General features: G+C 39.2%; 1 protein-coding gene across 1 annotated transcript in view; it reads left to right on the top strand.

Moving 5' to 3' along the window:
* Positions 1-287: 287 nt before the first annotated feature.
* Positions 288-21,730, top strand: part of scg5 (secretogranin V) — a 34,424-nt gene continuing 12,981 nt past the window's right edge. The window contains exons 1-3 of the mRNA XM_003214485.4: positions 288-562; positions 4,697-4,936; positions 12,478-12,627. Of these exons, the coding sequence (XP_003214533.1) occupies positions 4,723-4,936; positions 12,478-12,627 (364 nt within the window). The 5' untranslated portion in view covers positions 288-562; positions 4,697-4,722. The remainder of the gene's footprint in view (positions 563-4,696; positions 4,937-12,477; positions 12,628-21,730) is intronic.

Below are 21,730 nucleotides of genomic sequence, written 5' to 3'. Positions count from 1 at the left end.
GGAGGCTTTTAAACAGAGGCTGGATGGCCATCTGTCAGGCGTGCTTTGGATGCGATTTCGTGCTTCTCGGCAGGGGTTTGGACTGGATAGCCCATGAGGTCTCTTCCAACTCTATGTATGATTCGATGATTCTAAAACTCACAGCAACCCAGTGATTCCGGCCATGAAAGCCTTCGGGATGTGTGCGCTTCTGGCGTTGCCCACTATGTTTCTATCTCTGTGTAATGAAAACAAAAAGCAGGAGAGAATGAGCTGGCAGATGAAACGGGCAAAAGCAAACAAACCCTCCGCTTTGGCCGCGTTTCGCCAGTCACGGCGATGATGCCGAGAAGGTCAAGGCTCTTGAGCCGAGGCTTGCGGGATCCTGGCAACCGCTCCCACACCTGACACGGAGGGGAAAAGGAGGGAGGGGTGGGAGGAGGAGGCGGCGGATGGAGAGCCATCCATCTCCCCCGCCTGGTCCTCCTCCTCCTCCTCCTCCTCCCCCGAAGCGCGCAAGAAGAAACCATTCCTTCTCGGCGCTGCCTCTGCTCAGACGCACCGGAGACGCGCCCAGAGACAGGTGAGTGGGGCCCACAGCTTTTCGTGGGAGGCCAGCAAGGAGAACCAGGCATGGGGCACACAAGGAGCAGGCGAGGGAGGTGGCAATTATTCTTACCATGGCACCTCAGTGAAGCCTGGAGAGCTATGATTCGGAAAAGGGTCTTTCTGTGATGGAGAGAGGGCGCCCCATAGTTCCATAACAACAACAACGATTATAATAATCGTTCTGTCACCGGTTTTGTATTGTTTTGTATCACCAGAGCCTTGCTTAATAGAACAGCAGCGGTTGCTGCGACAACACAGAAAAGGTGGAGGGAGGGAGTGGAGACTGGAGAGCTAGGATTTGGACAGGATATTTGTGTGATGGAGAGAAGGCGTCCCCATGGCTAATAATAATCACGATGATGCCATGTTTTGTATTTAATGGCCAGCGTCTTCTAGCAGCACACAAAAAAGGTGGAGGAGGCGTTCAGAGCAAGGCCAGATGCAAAAGGCCAAGGGAGGGGCCTCCACCGTTTATTTTTAGCCCATCTTTTCACCCTTTTTCACAGTGACGTCAGGGCTGCCCTTCATGCGTTGTCGCCATATGGCGAGACTTGGAAGAAGAAGGCATGTTTGCTACCCAGGGGTGACATTTGTAAAAGTCTGCAACGTTCTTGGGGTCCTAAAGACCCTCAAAGCACCAGATCCGGTCTCATCTTGGAAGCTAAAGCAGGGCCAACCCTGGTTAGTACTTGTATGGGAGACTGCCAATGAATACCAGGCGCTGTAGAGCAGTGCTTCTCAACCTTCCTAATGCTGCGACCCCTTAATACAGTTCCTCATGTTGTGGTGACCCCCAACCATAAAATTATTTTCCTTGCTACTTCATAACTGTCATTTTGCTACTGTTATGAATCATAATGTAAATATCTGATATGCAGGTTCGCATCTTGGGAGTGATCCTGAACTCATCGCTGAGCCTGGAACCCCACGTTTCAGCGGTGGCCAGGGGAGCTTTTGCACAACTAAAACTTGTGAGGCAGTAGCACCCGTACCTTGGGAAGTCTGACTTGGCTACGGTGGCTCACGCGCTGGTTACATCCTGAATAGGTTATTGCAACATGCTCTACATGGGGTTGCCTTTGAAGACTGTTCAGAAGCTTCAAATGGTCCAACGGACTGCAGCCAGATTGCTCATTGGAGTGGCATACAGGGAGCATACAACTCCCTTGTTGCACCAGTTCCACTGGTTGCCAGTGTGCTACTGAGCACAATTCAAAGTGCTGGCTTTAGCTTATAAAGCCCAAAGGGGTTCCAGCCCAGCTTACCTGTCCAAACATGTCTCTCCTTATGAACCATCTCGGAGATTAGGATTGTCTGGGGAGGCCCTGCTCTCGGTCCTGCCTCCCTCGCAGGCGGGATTGGTGCAGACGAAAGACAGGGCCTTCTCAGTGGTGGCCCCTTGGCTATGGAACTCCCCAGTGACATTTGATCAGCCCCCTCCCTCCTAGCCTTTAGAAGAAAGATAAAAACTTGGCTGTGGGATTAGGCTTTTAGTGAATAGGGCAGTGCAATAACAGATCTGAAAATATGGAATTCACTATGGAAAGACCTGGATTAGGATTATGGGTGGTGTGATTTTAATGTAATGTTTTTAAATGTTTAGTATGTTTGTTTTTAATCTAATGCAATTTTAATGTCTATATTATACTGTATGTTTTAAGGCATTGAATTATTGCCTCAATGTAAGCCGCCTTGAGTCCCCTTTGGGATAGAGAAAGGTGGGGTAGAAATAGAGCAAATAAATAAAGAAATAAATATTTTCATTCACTGGACCAAATTTGGCACAAATACCCAATATGCCCAAATTTGAATACTGGGGGTTGGGAGGGGATTTATTTTCCGTGAAGATTCTTATCTCATTAACCCAGTGATTTACACTGTTTGATGATTCAGATCAGACATGGGCAAACTTTGGCCCTCCAGGTGTTTTGGACTTCAACCAGGAAAGGGCCTGAGGCTGTTAGGAATTGTGGGAGTTGAAGTCCAAAACACCTCCAGGGCCCAAGTTTGCCCATGTCTGATCTGAATCATCAAACTGTGTAAATCACTTGGGTTAATGAGATAAGGGTCTTCACGGAATCACAAAGCTGGAAGAGACCACATGGGCCATCTAGTCCAACCCTCTGCCATGCAGCAAAAGCACAATCAAATCACTCCCAACAGATGGCCAGCCTGTGTTTAAAAGGCAGTAAATTCCACTATTGTAGCTCTTACTGTCAATAAGTTATTTCTAATGTTGAGGTGAAATCTCCTTTCCTATAATTTGAACCCATTGCTCCAACTCCTTGTCTCCAGGGCAGCCTTCTCCCTCTTCCTTATGACATCCTTTTAGATATTTAATCCTTTCAAATATCATGTCTCCTCTCGACTTTCTCTTCTGCAGGATAAATAGACTCAACTCTTTAAGACACTCCTCTTAGGGCTTGGTCTCCAGACCTTTGATTATTTTAGTGGCCCTCCTCTGGACACCTTCCAGATTGTCAATATCCTCTTGAATTGTGGTGACCAGAATGGGACAGTCTTCCAGGTGATGTCTGACCAAGGCAAAATAGAGAGGCACCATGACTTTCCTTGATCTAGACCAGTGATTCTCAAGATCCCCAGATGTTTGGCCTTCAGTTCACAGAAATCTTAACAGCTGGTAAACTGCTTGGGATTTCTGGGAATTGTAGGTCAAAATACCTGGGGACCCACAGGTTGAGAACCACTGATCTAGACACTATGCTCCTTTTGATGCAGCCTAAGACCTCATTGGCCTTTTTAGCTGCTGCATCACATTGTTGGCTCATGTGTTGTCCACTAAGACCCTAAGATCTGTTTCACATGGATTCTTGTCAAGCCAAGCATCACCCATCCTGTATTTGTGCATTTCATTTTTTTAGCCTAAGTGAAGTTAATTTCTTGCTGAAATTAATTTTGTTAGTTTTGGCCCAGTTTTCCAATTTGTTAAAGTCATTTTGAATTCTGAGACTGTCTTATATTCACTATGTGTATTTCCCTTCAAGTTGCCTGTCACTTATGGAAACTCCATGAATTTCATACAGTTTTATTAGACACCGCACCTGGCATTTATTAGCAGCCTCTCATCAAAGCAGTAACTAGGGATGACCTTGCTTAGCTTCCAAGAGCAGATACGATCTGGTATTTTTATGTTATTTACTTGGATCCCTTCCTATGCTCTATCAGACTTGCATCTCAGTAGACATGATTGGATGTTGTTGTATACATCAAACTAAATAAACAAAACATCTAGGATTTGCAGGGAACATTTCATGGTTGTTACCATTTTTTGTGATTAGAGAAATAGCAATTCTCTCAATTTTGCCTGTTTAATCTCTTCAACATTTGGAGAATCCTATTACGGGGAAATAAACAAAACCCTTCCACTCTCTGATTAAATGAGGCTAGGAAGCAGGTGAGAATATTTGTCATATGAGCTGAAAGATGACACGTTGCTAGTCTCTTGAAATAAAAGAAAAGGAATACATCTACCTATGTTGAAAATGTTCTATTTTCTAACAAAGTCTTTCTAAATCATATCTGTGGCTAAATGCTAATCAAGGTAAGAGAAAACATGATGATATATTTTCTTACTATGGATGCAGGGAAACAGATGGATACCATAGGCAGACATACAAATCTGTATGCAGCTGCTTACTTTTTCCTACACAGAGGTTATTATTATTATTGTACATACTTTAATATTTAATATTTCCATTGAACTTTCCAGCTATATTTATTAGAATAGCATCGTAAGGTAGGTCAGAGTACTCTAAGATACACATTTTATCTGAATCCCGTTACAGTCAACCCTCCATATCCACATATTCAACCATCCATGACTTTTGAGAAATATTCCAAATTTTCCCCAAAACAAGCCTCGATATTTGACATTTTATATAAAGAATAGCATTTTGCTATGTCATTGTATATAGTGGGACTTGGATTTTGGTACTTACAGCACGTTTTGGAACCTAACCTCAGTGGATATGGACCCATTGTACTGCCTCTAAAAAAACAAATTTAGTTTAGAGAGCAAATTAAAGGGAGAAAGGAGATTTTTATCATATCCCGATTCATTTATTTATTGCTTTTTATATTGCAACAGGTGGCAAGATACAAACTGACAGCATCATGACCTCAACATTTCTTTGCAGTGTGTTACTTTTAGTGGCCTTCAGGTTAGCTTTAACGTTTAGCCACAGTCCCAGGAGTCCAGACCGAGTTTCTGAAGCTGATATTCAAAGACTTCTGCATGGCGTAATGGAGCAACTTGGCATTGCCAGGCCCAGAGTTGAATATCCAGCACACCAAGCTATGAATCTAGTAGGCCCACAGAACATTGAAGGTGAATATTTGTTACTTTGAATTATTATTAGCATCATCATTATTAGAATTTGATTTGTAAGAATATTTTATTTTATCAAATGTTCATAGTATTTTGTTTAGTGATGCTTCATAGTTATGGATTCATGTCAAAGAGGATCTGCAAATCTGTCATATAGTTTCTCTTGCAACTTCTATTTCATTTAGTATGCAAGGACTAATTAATGCCACAGACTTATGCATATTCATTGGACTCTAATAAATATGTAGAAGGTTGTAGAGTTTTAACTAGTTCTTGGATGCTAACTCAAAGGTAAAAAATAAATATTGCCACTGCAAGACAAAAGATTTACCTGGGAGAAATTCTCAGTAAACTTATATCTGAGTACCTTTAAGTAAACCTATGTTTAGAAACACGCTGCAGCATGTACTGTTTTCCCTTTCTAGCCTAGTGTCTATTCAAACACTGCTTCCATCTTGTGGAGGCAGGTGGAAATTCTTCCTTGTACCACTTTGCCATGGATTCAACCTGCATGTAACATGGGTTGTAAATTATGAAGAGAAGCTTTATGCTAAGATACCCATTCCATTTTGCCAGTTTCCTGGTTTACTTTCCTTAGTCTCCCACTGTAATTTGTAATATTGTTGTTTCCATGTCTTGTTGTCATTGTTGTGTGCTTTCAAGTTATTTCTGACATGGGGGATGGGGGTTGCCTTTGCTCCCTTCTGAGGCCGAGAAATTGTGACTTGCCCAAAGTCACTTAGGGGGTTTCCATGACCAAGAAAAGATTTGAATTCTGGTCTCCACAGTAAAATACCAGGACTCAAGCCACTACACCACACTGGTTCTCTCTCACCTTTTCTATTTCTTTTATTAACTGCATTTCATTTCTTTGATTGAAAAATTTCTTGCAGTCTTTTTTGTTCTTTCCCCCAGAATTCTCTTGCTTTTTTGTGGTTTTTATCACAGTGATTTTAAACTGTTTCAGGGGCCTTATTACTGGAAAATGGGGTGGGATGTCTAATACAAATGTACTAGCTGCTTGTAAGTGAACCACTTTCTTTCAGAGTTAGTCCTTCTATCTGCAGTATTGGAGAGGATGATAAACTGGTAAAACAACTAAATTAGAGATATGAATGAAGCACTTTTTAACACCTTAAAGCTCTGTCCAAGTGATCCTGATTATTTATGGTTTATATCTTTTTCCCTCTCAAAAACATACAAAATAGAATACAAATTTGTCACCAACAATTACAGATCATACCAAGAGACTCCAACATATTGTGCAATTAAAATGACCATCTGGCTTTTCAGCTGCTTTTAAAATATCCTAGTTTTTCTTGTTTCTTCCATTTCCCCCCTTGTCCTCATCTAGCATCAATCACCATGGAGTTCAAATCCTGCAAAGCAAGTTCAAGTGCAATTTACTCAATGGGGAAGAGAAAAGGAATGGAGAAGGAGGAAGAACCTTGCCCTTCCTAGTAGACTCAGGCAAAAGCAAGTCTCTCTGAGAATAATAATAACAATAATAATAATAATAATAATAATAATAATAATAATAATAATAATATCATCTGTCTTGTTTGCTGTGTCATACAATAAAATAATAATAATAATTTTATTATTGTATTCCCCCCCCCATCTCCCCCAAGGGACCCGAGGTGGCTCATATGGGGATCAAGCCCAGTAATACACATTATAATACATCAACATAGGTACATTTAACTTATAACATGTAAAAGCAAAAAATCCAATAAAATCAATAAGATCAATTAAAAGCTACTCAACAAGAAGCAGCGAGTGTATTGAGAAATTGGTGGCAGGCAGGGCCATAGCCAGAAAAAAAATTCCGGGGGGGGTTGAACCCCTAACACCCCCCCTCGCTACAGGCCTGGTGGCAGGCGGTTAAAATTATGTATGTGCAATAACTGACAAAACACTAATGAAACTATAGGTGGAGCCTGTCTGTACTAATTAACAATCCTTCCTTTCTTGACCACATTTCGATGTTGCTTTGCAATACATGTCCTGGTTTTATCTATGAAATGGTGGAGGGCATGAGTGGAAGCTATGCATTCCTCCAAATATGCTCGCAAATATCACACTAGATATAACACCAATGAGCCAGTGTAATTCACATACATTCCACTTTGTGTCTCAACTACAGAGATAAAAGGGGATACAAATAAATATATAAATATGTAATATGTTTTTGAAATGTAAATAGAAACAATGGAGGAACTTGAGCAGTGTATAGACTAAGGTTCATTTACACTGTCATACAATCCAGTCCTGAATGCAGATTATCTGCTTTAAACTATATTATATAGCATTATATAGTGTAGACTCATATAATCCAGTTTAAAGTAGAGAATCTGCATTCAGAAATTGGATTATATGGTCAGTGTAGATGGGGCCTTATGGTCTCCAAACTGCTCAAGCTCCTCCACTGACAACATAACTGTGCATCTACACTACCATATAAAACAGTTTGAAACGGCAATGAACTGCATTAATATGGGTCTACAGTACACTGGCCATATTTACATTATGGTCCTCATCACAAAAGCCAGGCAAAGTGTCCTGTTTCGCCTGTCTTTACTGAGAAAAGAGAGGGGCGGTGGAGCAAATCTGTTGCCCCACATGGAGTTCCTTTTAGAGATGCTTTTCCCATCACACATGGAGAGTGTTGCCCTTCTGCAGAGGATCCGTGCTGGCTCCCAACACGGGCAACCTCCCGTGTTGTGGGTGAAGTGTCCAATGACACTTCCATCCCGGTTGGAAGTGGGGCCTCTGTTGGAATCACACAATGGCATGTGATAGCCGGCATGGGGTTCCTTCCCCAAGACAAGGCGGAAGTGTCCTAGGGTGCTGATTTAGGTAAGTGTGATGCGGTTGTAAATGTGTAGATCCAGCCTGTGTTTCTTGAGTTCCCTTTTTGATAAATTTTCTAGACCTGTTCAAGATTATGTACAGGAGGTATTCATTTCATAAATTTATAAACCCAAAGAGTATTTTTATTGAATTTCATGAAGGCCAAGCATGAAAAGATTAAACAATACAATGTTGGATTGAAGTATAGTCAGTCTGCACCATGGATTCAACATTCATGGCTTGAAAATATTCAAATAAATATTCAAAATGCAACCCAAAATGCAACCATTTAGGTCTTTAATCACCCCATGATTGGGGGTAATTGTATATTCAGTATATCCGGTGCTTTGCACTTGAATAGCTTTTCATTAAAATATTGACAGAATCATAAAAATCCTTGGTACAGTGCTGTAAGTGTTGAATTTATTGCTGTTCCTCAGATGTATTGCTAATTGTTAATGTTTTAATGAAGAAATGAAGGTGATAGATGTGGATAACTCCATTTTTTATCTACACAAGAATATTCTTAGGTGGATTGGGATCAGAGAAGATGATTGATGGATGCTCACGCTAGGAAACTTCATCACAGTGTTATGAATTGAACTCCGAAATTAAAATCCAAAGCTGGACATTGTAATACCACACTGGCTCTCTAGATAACACGCCCCTTCCACTCTGCCCCTATATCCCAGGATCTGATCCCAGATTATCTTCTCATCCCATGATTATCTAGCAGTGGAGACTCATATAATCCAGTTTAAAGCAGATAATCTGGGATCAGATCCTGGGATATAGGGCAGTGTAGAAGGGGCCTTAGATGCTGAACTGCACCTAAGCATATTTATGAGACTCGGACAGGACAGGTAGAAACTCTGTTTTTAAAAGAACTCTCAACAAATTTTCTTGATAAATGCTTTGCAGTTCCTTGCTGAGACATTAGGGGGCTGCTGAGGTCTGGATGTTGAGGTCTTGAAATCCACTGATTTATTTATACATTTTAGTCAGCAGATGGTGCTCTGTTTGACTCCAGATGCATTCTGTAAGCATGGAATGGAATAATGTTCATAATGTTAGTGTTACAAATCAAAGTTTTAACAACAATTTTTTTGCAGCAGACTGGGTTTTCATTGAAGATTTCTTACCATTCGTTAATAGAAAAAACCCATTAAGTACAGGTTGAATATCTCATATCCAGAATTCTGAAATCCAAAATACTCCAGTATACAAAATGGTCCACATGGGTGGCTAAAATAGTGACACCATTATTTTCTGATGTTTCAACATACACACACTTGTTTCTCATACCAAATAATTATAAATTTTGTGTATAAAATTACCTTTAGGCCATGTTCATATGGTGTATACCAAATATAAATGAAGGCCATTCTTAGCCCCGGACCCTATCTTCAAGATATCTCATTATATGTGTGTGCGCGCGCACACACACACACAAACATATACACATAAGTATTCTAAATTTTTTAAAAATCCAAAATTACGGAATACTTCTGGCCTCAACATTTCGGAGAATGGATGCTCACCTGTTTATTTATAGCCATAGTGCTGCTTATTTCATATTCATATTGCTGTGCAATCTCTCATACTGCCATTTAACCATCCACTGAAGAGTTGTATGAAAGCGTGTGTGTGTGTGTATGTGTGTATACACACACACACACACACATATATTCAGAAATAAGTGCTATTGAATTCAATGGAATTCAGTCCTGGGCAAGGCTGTATAGATTTGGAATTGTCATATAATATCCTAGATCAAAATGTGAATACAAAATATGTAGTCTTCTGGGTGTTTGTCTCCATCTCGCATTTCTTTAACAGAACATTCATTCTTTTTGATAGCACAACACCACAGCTTTCTGAGTAGAGCTTTAAAATTTTGATCCTATGTTCAGATGATTACTATTAGCTAGGAGCCATAACAGAGGAGACTGGAGTTATTCTATAATCTAGTTTCAAACATTATGGGCAATTTCTACCAATTTCAACATCTCATAATACAGCGTACCGTATACTGTTGGCTCCTTCTTTAATATTAATTAATTGAGCAGTAGTTGTTTATCCATAGCTGCTTGTCCCAGTCCTAATTTTCCTCTTATTTGTTGACTGTGATCTCCATTCTGATTAATGATTGAGCCAAGATATGGAAAATCTTGAAACTATTTCAGTATTTCCACCATTTATCAGATCACTTCTGACATAACATTGTTAGCAGTATCTTTTAATGAAAGGGCTGTCCATCAGTGATATTTGTGTTTGTCTGAGAGACTGAAGTAAAAGAGGAACAGGAACACAAATTTCTCAGGACTGGGAAGAGAGGGAATGGGACAATGAGAAAATACTCTAGGCTTCCAGACCAGTGGTCTAATCTACATGGGTGTTGAAGAAGTTGAGAGATGTCGCTATCGCTGAGAGCGATACCTACTTGGCCACATCTCCAATATATTCATGTATAAATATTGAAATTTTATTTAAAAAATCAATCCAAAAACCTGGGTTGACTTGTCCATGGGTCAATGTAAGTACTGTTTCTAAACTCTTATCAAAAAGGACCATCTCCAATCATAGAATCATAGAATAGTAGAGTTGGAAGAGACCTCATGGGCCATCCAGTCCAACCCCCTGCCAAGAAGCAGGAAATCTCATTCAAAGCACCCCTAACAGATGACAGCTGTGAGAACCCAAAAGATGCATAACAAAACCCATAATTTTGCCCAATTTATACATGTAAATGAGTTATACATGGGTGTATATGGTAAATAGATTCCACAAGGATGGAGCAATTGTGGGTGAACTGAGGTTACTGTTGTGTATTAGGCTGCCAATTACTTTCTCCCACACTCTTTCCTTTGTATCCTCAGCCACTGTTTTCAGTGCTATCATGAGGCCGGTTTTCTGTTAACGTTTGTGTTTGACAAGGTAACATGTTTATGTTTCATTATTTTGACTTTGGTGCTGCACTGTCTAGAAAGGCTAACATCAGCAGCCCAGTGCCAAAATTAATGTGTGTTTGAATTACTGTCTGCAATAAAGCAGTCAGTACTTTGTTTCTATCACTCTGGCCCTTTACTGGGCAAACAATCCATGAAAGTTTAGAAGGAATATGATTTGCAAACACAGTAAATTTGCTCAAAAGTTCAAAAATACGGAAATAAAACCAGTGGATTATTGGCTTTGTCTTTTGGGGAGAACAAAGGAGCTTTTGAACTTTTGAACTGAAGGAAACAATAACGTGCATTGGTTTGAAAAATTACTTTGTAAGCAGGCCAGGAAATTTTTGGCAAGCACTAGAAATTTAACTATATATGTATGATAAATAATAGACTATATATGGATATCGTGAGATGCCTTATTTCATATTGAGCAGAGTTCTGATGCAAAGAAGATTGTGCAGTGTGCAAGAGGTGAAAGGATGATGCCTGAAGAATCCAAATACACACACAACAAGTGTTAAATATGGATCTCCAGTTGCATTGGGAGATGTAAGACAGAACAATTAACTCTTGGTTATTGGTTTCAAGTGTTAAACATTAATTTTGAAGGTCTATTGAAGACAAGAAAAACCCACTGATTTCACAATGAATGTCAAACACAACTGACAAATGACGATACTATCAAGAAAGACATGGTTGGACTGGTTGGTCCTTGTGGTCTCTTCCAACTCTAATTCTAAGATTCTATGATTCTGTATGCCACATAGTTGGTGCCAGTACCCTTTCTGGACTGCTGGGCCCCAATAATTTGTCCCAGCTTCTCTGTCCCTCACATCAACCCTTCCCTGGGGAATTGTAGTCTGAATTGTTGTGGGCCCCAGTTTGTGATCTTTTGAATAAAGAACATGTTGATGTTGTTTGAACTACTAAAGTATGATACCTTAGTACCAGCTGCTTCTCATTATCCCATAAAAGAGTAAAAAACTGTGTCAAACTTTTTTAACCTAGCCACTTTCATTACTTTTAGATAAATAGGAATATTCTGTATGCAACATCCACAATGAGATGGAATACACGCCTGTGTAATTTTAATGCCTGTGTAGATTTAAATAATTAAGAATTTTGGATATCTCAGTATAAAAGAAAAGCTGTCATCCAAATCTGAGCTTTACCTGTATTACCTAATGCAATTCAATTTGTCTCCAAAATAGGTCTGCTACCTTGGCTAGGTCCTTTAAAATTAAGACAAAAGCCCAGAACAGATTCACCAACCCACTCTCACGAAAACTACCAGCCATACTTTATCATGGCATACACCAAGGCTTAAATAGCACAGCATTTCCCCAAGAAATGACCGATCAAATACCTTTGATTTTATAGGCAACAAACATACAGCTGAAACTATTGCATTTGGGACTCAGATTTATGTTGCTGGTGAACACAGATGTTTCATTAACTGGCTCTCAACAGTTGTGGGCAGCGTCCTCCAGTTAAGTTTCAGGAGAACAGAAAAGAGAATGAATTCTGAAGTTTTGATTTCATAGAAGTTCGCTTAATCTTCACTCATTTTTTCATGTGGATTTCCTGACCTTATGTGAAAGTCATAAATATACAGAGAAGTAAGTGCTATTTATAAATCTGGATACGGTATTAAAACACCTGGAATCTGATTGCATTTATATATATTTAAAATGTGTGTGTGTTTTGAAAATATGTGTATGATTCTTTTACTATTAGGTGGTGCACATGAAGGTCTGCAGCATTTGGGTCCTTATGGAAATATTCCAAATATTGTAGCTGAGCTGACAGGTGACAATGTACCTAAAGATTTCAGTGACGATCAAGGGTACCCAGATCCTCCCAATCCATGCCCAATGGGAAAAACAGGTGAGCTGCGTGAACTTTTTCCAGGATATGGTGGTGAATTCTGCAAATATCATAGTAGTCACGAGTCTTACTTTGTTTCGTGTAACAGATAAAATAAAACAAGATGCATTAATAATTAGCATTAATAATTAGACCTAAATTATATCCAAGTTACCTGATAAAAGTAAATTATCACATTGCACCTCAAAGAATGAATCAATATATTTATTGGGGTTGACAAAGGCAGCAACAATCTATATATATAAAAGAGTGATGGCATCACGGCAATTCACAAAACAACAAAAGTACAGGCCCCCCAACCTCAAAATTTGACAACACAACCCATCATCCACGCCTCAAGGTTGATACAACAAAAAGAAAAGAAAAATAAAGTCCTAATTAGAGGGAGAGCAATAATTTTTTTTATTCAATTGCTGCCAGTTTAGAGGGCTAATCTCTGCCCACTTGGTTGCCTAGCAACCAAGGGACAGCCAGGTTTCAGTTAGGGGACAGGCAGATTTAGGCCTCACTTAGATTTCTTCCACAGATTATCTAATTTGCACTGGATTATATGGCAGTGTAGACTCAAGGCCCTTCCACACAGCTATATAACCCATTTATAATCTTATATTAATCTTATATTATCTGCTTTGAACTGGATTATCTTGACTCCACACTGCCATATAATCCACTTCAGTGTGCATTTTGTACAGCTGTGTAGAAGGAGCCTCATATAATCCAGTTCTGAGCAGATAATATAAGATTAGAAATATACAGTAGAGTCTCACATATCCAACGTAAACAGGCCGGCAGGATAAGTGAATATGTTGGATAAGAAGGGATTCAGGAAACGCCAATTAAACATCAAATTAGGTAATCATTATACAAATTAAGCACCAAAACATCATATTATACAACAAATTTGACAGAAAAAGTAGTTCCATGCGCAGTAATGCTATGTTGTAATTACAGTAGAGTCTCACTTATCCAACACTCGCTTATCCAACGTTCTGGATTATCCAACGCATTTTTGTAGTCAATGCTTTCAATATATCGTGATATTTTGGTGCTAAATTCATAAATACAGTAATTACTATATAGCATTACTGTGTACTGAACTACTTTTTCTGACAAATTTGTTGTCTAACATGATGTTTTAATTTGTAAAATCATAACTTAATTTGATGTTTAATAGGGTTATCCTTAATTCCTCATTATCCAACATATTTGCTTATCCAACGTTCTGCCGGCCCGTTTATGTTGGATAAGTGAGACTCTACTGTACTGTATTTACAAATTTACCACTAAAATATCACAATGAATTTAAAACACTGACTACAAAAACATTGATTATGAAAAGGCAGACTGCGTTGGATAATCCAGAACATTGTATAAGCGAATGTTGGATAAGTGAGATTCTTCTTTAATATGAAATAATTACTGGGATAGAATAATGCAGAACAATATAATCTCTAAAACCAGGACAGTAAATAAACAGGGGAATCCCACACAGGAAACAATCAGGGCCAGCTAACACCTCCCAACAAAGTATTCCCATCATCAAAATCAGGCAAATCCTCTGTTTTCCCAGGGCCACAGACAGTAGAAGCACATAAAATATCGCAAAGAACACCACTCTGAAAACAAGGGAATTCCAGACAGGAAACAATCAGGGCCAGCTAACACCTCCCAACAAAGTATTCCCATCATCAAAGTCTGGAAAATCCTCTGTTTTCTCAGGGCCACAGACAGTAGAAGCACATAAAATATCGCAAAGAACACCACTCTGAAAACAAGGGAATTCCAGACAGGAAACAATCAGGGCCAGCTAACACCTCCCAACAAAGTATTCCCATCATCAAAGTCTGGAAAATCCTCTGTTTTCTCAGGGCCACAGACAGTAGAAGCACATAAAATATCGCAAACAACACCACTCTGAAAACAAGGGAATTCCAGACAGGAAACAATCAGGGCCAGCTAACACCTCCCAACAAAAAATTCACTCAGGGAGGAAACAGCCAGGCTTTAAAGCTGCAAGGCCATTACATCCTAATCATTTTTCCTAATTGCAGCATTCATACTTGCCTCCAACAAACAAAAAAAAACAATCAGAAATATTGTATATTCACAACTTTTAGGAAATAATATCCCCTGATGGTGCAGCGTGTTAAAGCGCTGAGCTGCTGAACTTCTGGACCGAAAGGCCACAGGTTTGAATTGGGGGAGTGGAGAGAGCCCCCACTGTTAGCCCCAGCTTCTGCCAACCCAGAAGTTCGAAAAAATGCAAATGTGAGTGCATCAATAGGTACTGCTCCGGCGGGAAGGTAACGCCGCTCCATGTAGTCATCCCACATGACCTTGGAGGAGTCTACGGACAACGCCGGCTCTTCGGCTTAGAAATGGAGATGAGCACCAACCCCCCAGAATTAGACATGACTGGACTTAATGTCAGGGGAAAACCTTTACCCTTGACCTTAACTACCACCAATTCCTCAATACTTTATTTCCCATACCACCATACTTCGCCACAGCAACGCGTGGCCGGGCACAGCTAGTGAGCTATAAAATAGACAGGATAGTCAAGATAAAAAGTACAGAAGACAGTAATAAAAGTTATTACAGAATTAAAACATTTCAAGTTACAGGTAAATTTCTAACATGAAAATCAAATTAATACCTTTGAGTTGCCTTGGCAATTTTATCTAGCTCTCTCTTTCTGATTTTTTTTTTGCAGCCAAAGCAAAAAAGGGACTCTTTATATGTTGCATAATCATTGGAATCACTCAGAAAAAAGGAATTAATTATCCAAGAGAGTTCTCACTTCCATTTGTCAACAAGGGTGGAAAAAGATATTGGGATATAATGAGAACTAGGGAATAGGGATAAGTTCAGTGGCATAGACATAACAAAGTCATGCAGGGCTCTATAATCCTGACCATTGTTTTCATTTACATGTTTGGATAACGTCTGATCTGGATGTTGATGACTACAGTGGCCAATGCCATACGGCAGCATTTTTCAACCTGGGGGTTGGGACCCCGGGGGGGGGGGGATCGCAAGGGGAGTGTCAGAGGGGTTGTCAAAGACCATCAGAAAACACATATTTCTCATGGTCTCAGGAACCCCTTTGGCAAAGAAGGCTGAAGATCTCTCCACCTGTCCTTCTCTTCAAAGCCTATTTTCCCAAACTCCCACCAGTGTTCAAATTTGGGCATATTGAGTATTTGTGTCAAGTTTGGTCCAGATCCATTATTGCTTGAATCCAAAGTACTCTCTGGGTGTAGGTTAATTACAACTCCAAAACTCAAGGGCAATGCCCCCCAAACGCTTCCAATATTTTCTGTTGGTCATGGGAGTTCTGTGTGCCAAGTTTGGTTCAATTCGATTGTTGGTTGGTTTCAGAATGCTCTTTGCTTGTAGGTTAACTATAAATCCCAGCAACTACAACTCCCAAATGACAAAATCATCCCCCCCCCCCCCAGGCCCCACCAGTATTCAAATTAGGGCGTATTGGATATTTGTTTCAAATTTGGTCCAGTGAATTAAAATACATCCTGCATATCAGATATTTACATTACTATTCATAACAATAGCAAAATTACAGTTATGAAGTAGCAACAAAAATAATTTTGTGCTTGGGGGTCACCACAACATGAGGAACTGTATTAAGGGGTCGCTGCATTAAGAAGGTTGAGAACCATTGTCATACAGAAATAAAGTGTTGTACGTGTAAGATATATGTGTTTCATTGCACCAACACATGATGTAAACAGACCATACAAAACTTGGGCTATTCATATAATCTGTTTTCAGACCAAAATCTTGGATTTGATGGAGTTTGTGCCATGTTTATGTTAGTTCTGTGAAAGTATTGTTCTATTGAATTTTCCTATAAGTTTGAAAAGTTCATGGTGTCATTATTCTAGTGAGCATTCAGACTCAAAGACTACACATCAGCACTGATGATAATGACAGTTAGGATGTAGAATTGGTCAGGCAAATGAGGGTTAGCATTCTCTCATCCCGTTCCACTGGTAGACTACACTATTGTGTCTTGATACATTAGAACCCTTCTGGGCACTATCTTGTCTGATTTTTGCCCCATTTTTGTTTCTTTCAGGTTTTTGAGTGATCTATGGGGAGTAGTAAACCACTGCATTCGCAACTGGTTTGGGGTATGTTGGGTTTTCAGGTGAAGACTCATTTATCTCAGCACAAACACATTAATATTTGGAGAGGAAAATTGGGTCAGGGAGATTCCAAAGGTAGCACTTTTCCCACCCCTGATATAGAGCTGACACTCTACTTTGATTTTTTTATATAACACATCTGATACTCCCAAGAAATTTTAAATTTAAAAACAAATGGGAAAACAGTGAAGAAAAACACAAGAAACTGAGACATAAGTGCATATGGTGTATGTACAATGTAGAATTAATGCAGTTTGACACCACTTGTCATTATAGTTTTACAAGATCATTAGCCTGTTCTGCCAAAGAGTTCTGGTGCCTTGTCAAAATATAACTCCCATGATTCTATAGCATTGAGCTGTGGCAGTTAAAGTGGTGTCAAACTCCATTAATTCTAAGGTGCAGATGCATCCTTAGTTATAGTAGCACACTGGAGGAGATATATCCAGTCCTGGGGGAAGCAACAGTTTGCTTTCTGCAATTGCTCCATTTTCGTTGGGAATTCCGTCTCTGCTGATCTCTATCACTTCAGGGTCTTGGCATCATCAGAGCTCCCACTGACTTGGAACAATGTTGAAGAGTGCTTGTAAGCCTGAAATACCTAAGAGCAGGCTAGTGTGAATGATCTAAATTGTGGGTTTTAACTTGTACAGCTTAAGCATATGTATGCTTGCTCAGAGCTAAATATACACAGGATCTTAGGCATTGTTCTGCTCAACTTCCAGTCACATGATACAAACATCTTAGAAAACAGGAAAAAGCAATACTAGGGAATTTTAATAAACATTTCCAAGTGTCTTGCATGTTTCTGTGGTCTGAGAAATATTTAAAAACTAATTGTGGTGCGCCTAGCTGTATACAACCATTGTGTAATTATTTTTATAGAAATAAGATCTACATTTTCATTTTCCCATAATTCTTCTCATTCTTACTATTAATGTGGAGTTCTGTTTTAAGATATATTTTCCTTTTAAAACTATATATCAGCAATCATTTCTTAGGGTTAAACATGAGAGTGAAATCATACTTGCACAATAATTATTGTGTAAATTTGCTTTTTTGTTTTTAAAGGCTTTTTTTCTTCCTTTGATTTAACACTATAGTTCAGTTAAGAACTCCTCCAAACTTCGCAATAGTTGTGGTAAATGTCCAGCATTTTGTTTTGGGATTTCCTACATTGTTATCTTTTTTAAGCTTCGGGATCCCGCTGGACCCTAAATATATTGGGGCTATACAATTTGGTATCTATGCTAAGCAGAATGTGCAATATGAGTTTGTGGCAAAAACAACAGAAATGACTCTGGATGGCCTTGTAAGGTAAAAAGACAAAATTTAATGCTCAATGTCTTAGGAAATTCATTTGAGGATAGGAAAGAAGATAAACAAACAAAGTTGACCTAAACTTAACTAGAAGAGCATCTACAAGCTGGCTATCATATTTAGATACAAGATAGCATCCATTGTTGGTTGGATGAATGTCAGAAAAACAAAGATTCCAACTAATTTCTTGAGAGAAGAGTCTACCAGCCCTTTGCTATGATGTGTAGCAAAAGTCAAAAGTGGATGTCCAGACAATGTCCAGGAACCTTAGACCCTTAACACAGAATAATGGTTTAACCTGTTTAACCCAATATTAAACACAGTTGGTTAATACACCAAGGTTTTAGTCCCCTGCTTCTTCTCTCTAGTTGTGGCATGACTCCTCTAATATCTCCAGAGCTCTGTGGCCATCTGACAATAGTGACAGGCATGAAAAAGGCAAAGAGACAGTCCAGTTGGGTTGAACTAGTTTTGAGTCTATTGAATTGTCTGGTTCCTCCCCACCATAGCTGTGGGAGGGAGATGGATAGTGTAGGTGCTCCCAGGCTGCTATTGCTACTCCGGACTGGCCATAGACTACGTGCTTCATGAAGATGAGTCCCATGGACTCAACACCTCCCATTTCCTTTCTCTAAGTATCCATGTTCTTTGCTTGTACATTATTTCTGTTTATAATTTTCTATTTAATTGTTTCAGTTTTTTGTGTTGTCATAATGCTAAAGTGACAAAAGACCCTATCATTTTAGCACCACCAGTCTAAAGAAGAGCCTGGGAAAGAAACATTCAGCCCAGCAGTCATAATTCTCATGAAGGAAAAGAGACCACTGGAAAACCTCTATTATAAAACTCATGAAGGGAGGTTTCTGAAATATATGGTGGGGAGGAACCAGGGCGATGGATACAGGCACCGGAAATTTCCACTGGACTGTATTGGAAACTTCCAAGATGGAAAAAACCCCACTACCCCCTGCAGTGGAAATAAAAATTGTGGCTAGTACCAGAATTTAAGGAGGAATAGTCTGGGACAAGAAGAATGCCACATGGATATTAAAACAAGCAATCTTTTTAAGTACAATTACCACTCTCACCAAATTCTGAGATTTTTGGTCAGTCTTGAAGAATTCTAAAATGATACATCCAGATGGGGGAAAAACTGATACAGTCCTTGGAAATTACTTCTGCTCCTTCTTAGTGAAGAGATTCATATTTTACTGGAATATATGTAAAATAGTTTTCAGAGATATATTAACTCCTTTCTGTGCCCAAAGTGGAGACTGTAAAAATAGATAACATGTTAAACACATTAGAGAATTTCCACAATGTGGTTTGTATGACTCGTTTTCTGAAAAACAAGCTTTTCTTAGTTATTTCCACAGCAAGATGTATGGCTGGATGCAAGTATCCTGGCACCTAAGCTGTCCTCCAGTGAAACTCATGCTGTTCTTCTGTAGCCTCACTCCTTTACTAAAGTAGCAATTACACTTGGCAGATTTGTTCTGTAATACCTTTAAACCTGCTAGATTCAAAATCCATGTGTTAGCAGTTCCCTAAATCATCATTCAACATCCTCCTCCTTATTTATTTAGTACCATTGCTCTACATTAGGGGTCCTCAAAGTAAGGCCCGTATACCGGATGCTGTCCTTCAAGGCCATTTACCCAGCCCCTGCCCTAAACTTTAGACTTGGGATCTCCTTAAGTCTGAAATGTCTTGAAGACACACAACAACAACAATCTTAATTAACTTGACTCTCTCAACAGTGAAAAGCAGGCCCACATTTCCCATTGAAATACTGGTTTATGGTGGTTAAAACTGTTCTACATTTTACATATTTTATTTAAATATTGTATGGATTTTTTAACACTACAAATAAGATATGTTCAGTGTGCATAGGAATTCTTTCATGTTTTTTTCAACAATACTCTGCCCCCCCCCCCCCCCCGCAACAGTCTGAGGGACTGCAAACTGGCCCTCAGTTTAAAAAGTTTGGAGACCCCTGCTCTACACTATGCTTTACAAGTAAAAGAACAACAAAACAATTCCCTGTCATCAGGATTACAATCTAGTTAATCCATGACACAAAAGGAAAAGCAGATGGTAGCGTAGGAGGGGTTTATTCAGCAGATATTGGCTTTTCTACTCTCTTTGTCCATAGCAAGGCCAGTTGGGATAGCCTTTCATTTGCTGGCTTGGAAATAATGATACCTGTGATACAATTCATCAAATAAATCATTGCTTTAAAAGCTCCACGGTAGCAGAACAGATGAACATTAGATATATTAAGGAAATTACTTTGTTTGTACGGGGAAAATGTAATTGTCCTGGCAATTGGGGTGTGTGTGTGTGTGTGTGTGTGTGTGTGTGTTAAGGGATCAAGAGGAGTTGGCACTTCCAAAGCCTTTCCCCATTTATGTGGCTTTTCAGTACGTAGCAGGATCAAAGAGGCATCTGCAGATTTTTTTTATAGTCAACCTTGAGCTATAATTGATATAATTATTTACTGAGCAGACAGAGCGATGAAGTATCATTATTGGCAAAGAGATAGACTCAAGATAAACAAATTTCTCCCAGAGTATTGCATTTTGGCCATTTACAGCTGTGTAATGGAAAAAAACCCACCCTAATTTTTGTTCTTTTCAGAAGAATGGAATTTTTCAAGTGTCTCAAAAACACATTAGTAAGTATGTGTTGGCAAAAAACAAGTGGAGTCTTATTATCGTTTTTTCCGATATTAGTTGGCTACTGCAATTAACTCATGGTGGAAATACGCACATTTCCAGTTTTCAGCAGATGTTCAGCTAATTGAAAAGCTCTGATTTTCTGAATGAAGATGAACCAGTGATCCGGTTACAAGCATGCGGAACTATCCCAGAGACTTGGGTACTTCAGATTTACCCACATGCATACAAATATATGTATCCTTATGTGCAGAAATGTATTATTTATTAAATTATTTCTGCCCTGCCCTGTATCAAAAAGATCTCAATGTGGCTTACAAGTAAATGGAAACAGTTAAAAAATACAAATAATCCAATATTTAACTTAATAAGTTAAAACAGATTTAAAATATTAAAACAGTTCAAAAGTTAGTACTTAAGTGGCACTCGCAGCTTAATAACCATGGGACTGAAGAGAAATCCTATAGTGCTATTCTTTTAAACTTGTCCTGTAGATAGGAGAGGAACCAATGTAAAACTGTGCCTCTTTTGCCCACCCTGTAGAACTGAACTGATAAGATACAATGATCAAGAGTATGAAAAACCACTGAGAGATTCAGGAAGGTGAACAGGATGGCACTCCTGCGTCTTTCCCCAAAGTAGGCCATTGATCAGAGTACCTAAAGCAATTTCAGTGAAAGATCCTGATCTGAAATCAGACTAAATTGGATCCTGAAAATCTATTTCCTCCAAGAATGCCTGAAATTGCCAAGCTACCATATGTTTCAAGAAAAGGGAAATTAGCAAATAGACCTAAGGAGAGAATATTTCACAGTCTCCTTCAAAAAGTAGGTATTTCTACTTTACAGACTGGTGTGTTTACCAACTCCTGAACCCACCGAGCTAACCTTATTGAGTTGGAACTTAGGGTCTCATCACATTAGTTGTCCTAATGCA

This window comes from Anolis carolinensis, chromosome 1 (assembly GCF_035594765.1).
Source record: "Anolis carolinensis isolate JA03-04 chromosome 1, rAnoCar3.1.pri, whole genome shotgun sequence".
NCBI classification, from domain to species: domain Eukaryota; kingdom Metazoa; phylum Chordata; class Lepidosauria; order Squamata; family Dactyloidae; genus Anolis; species Anolis carolinensis.
The sequence above is the reverse complement of the archived record's forward strand: the minus strand, read 5'-3'. Positions and strand labels throughout refer to the sequence as shown.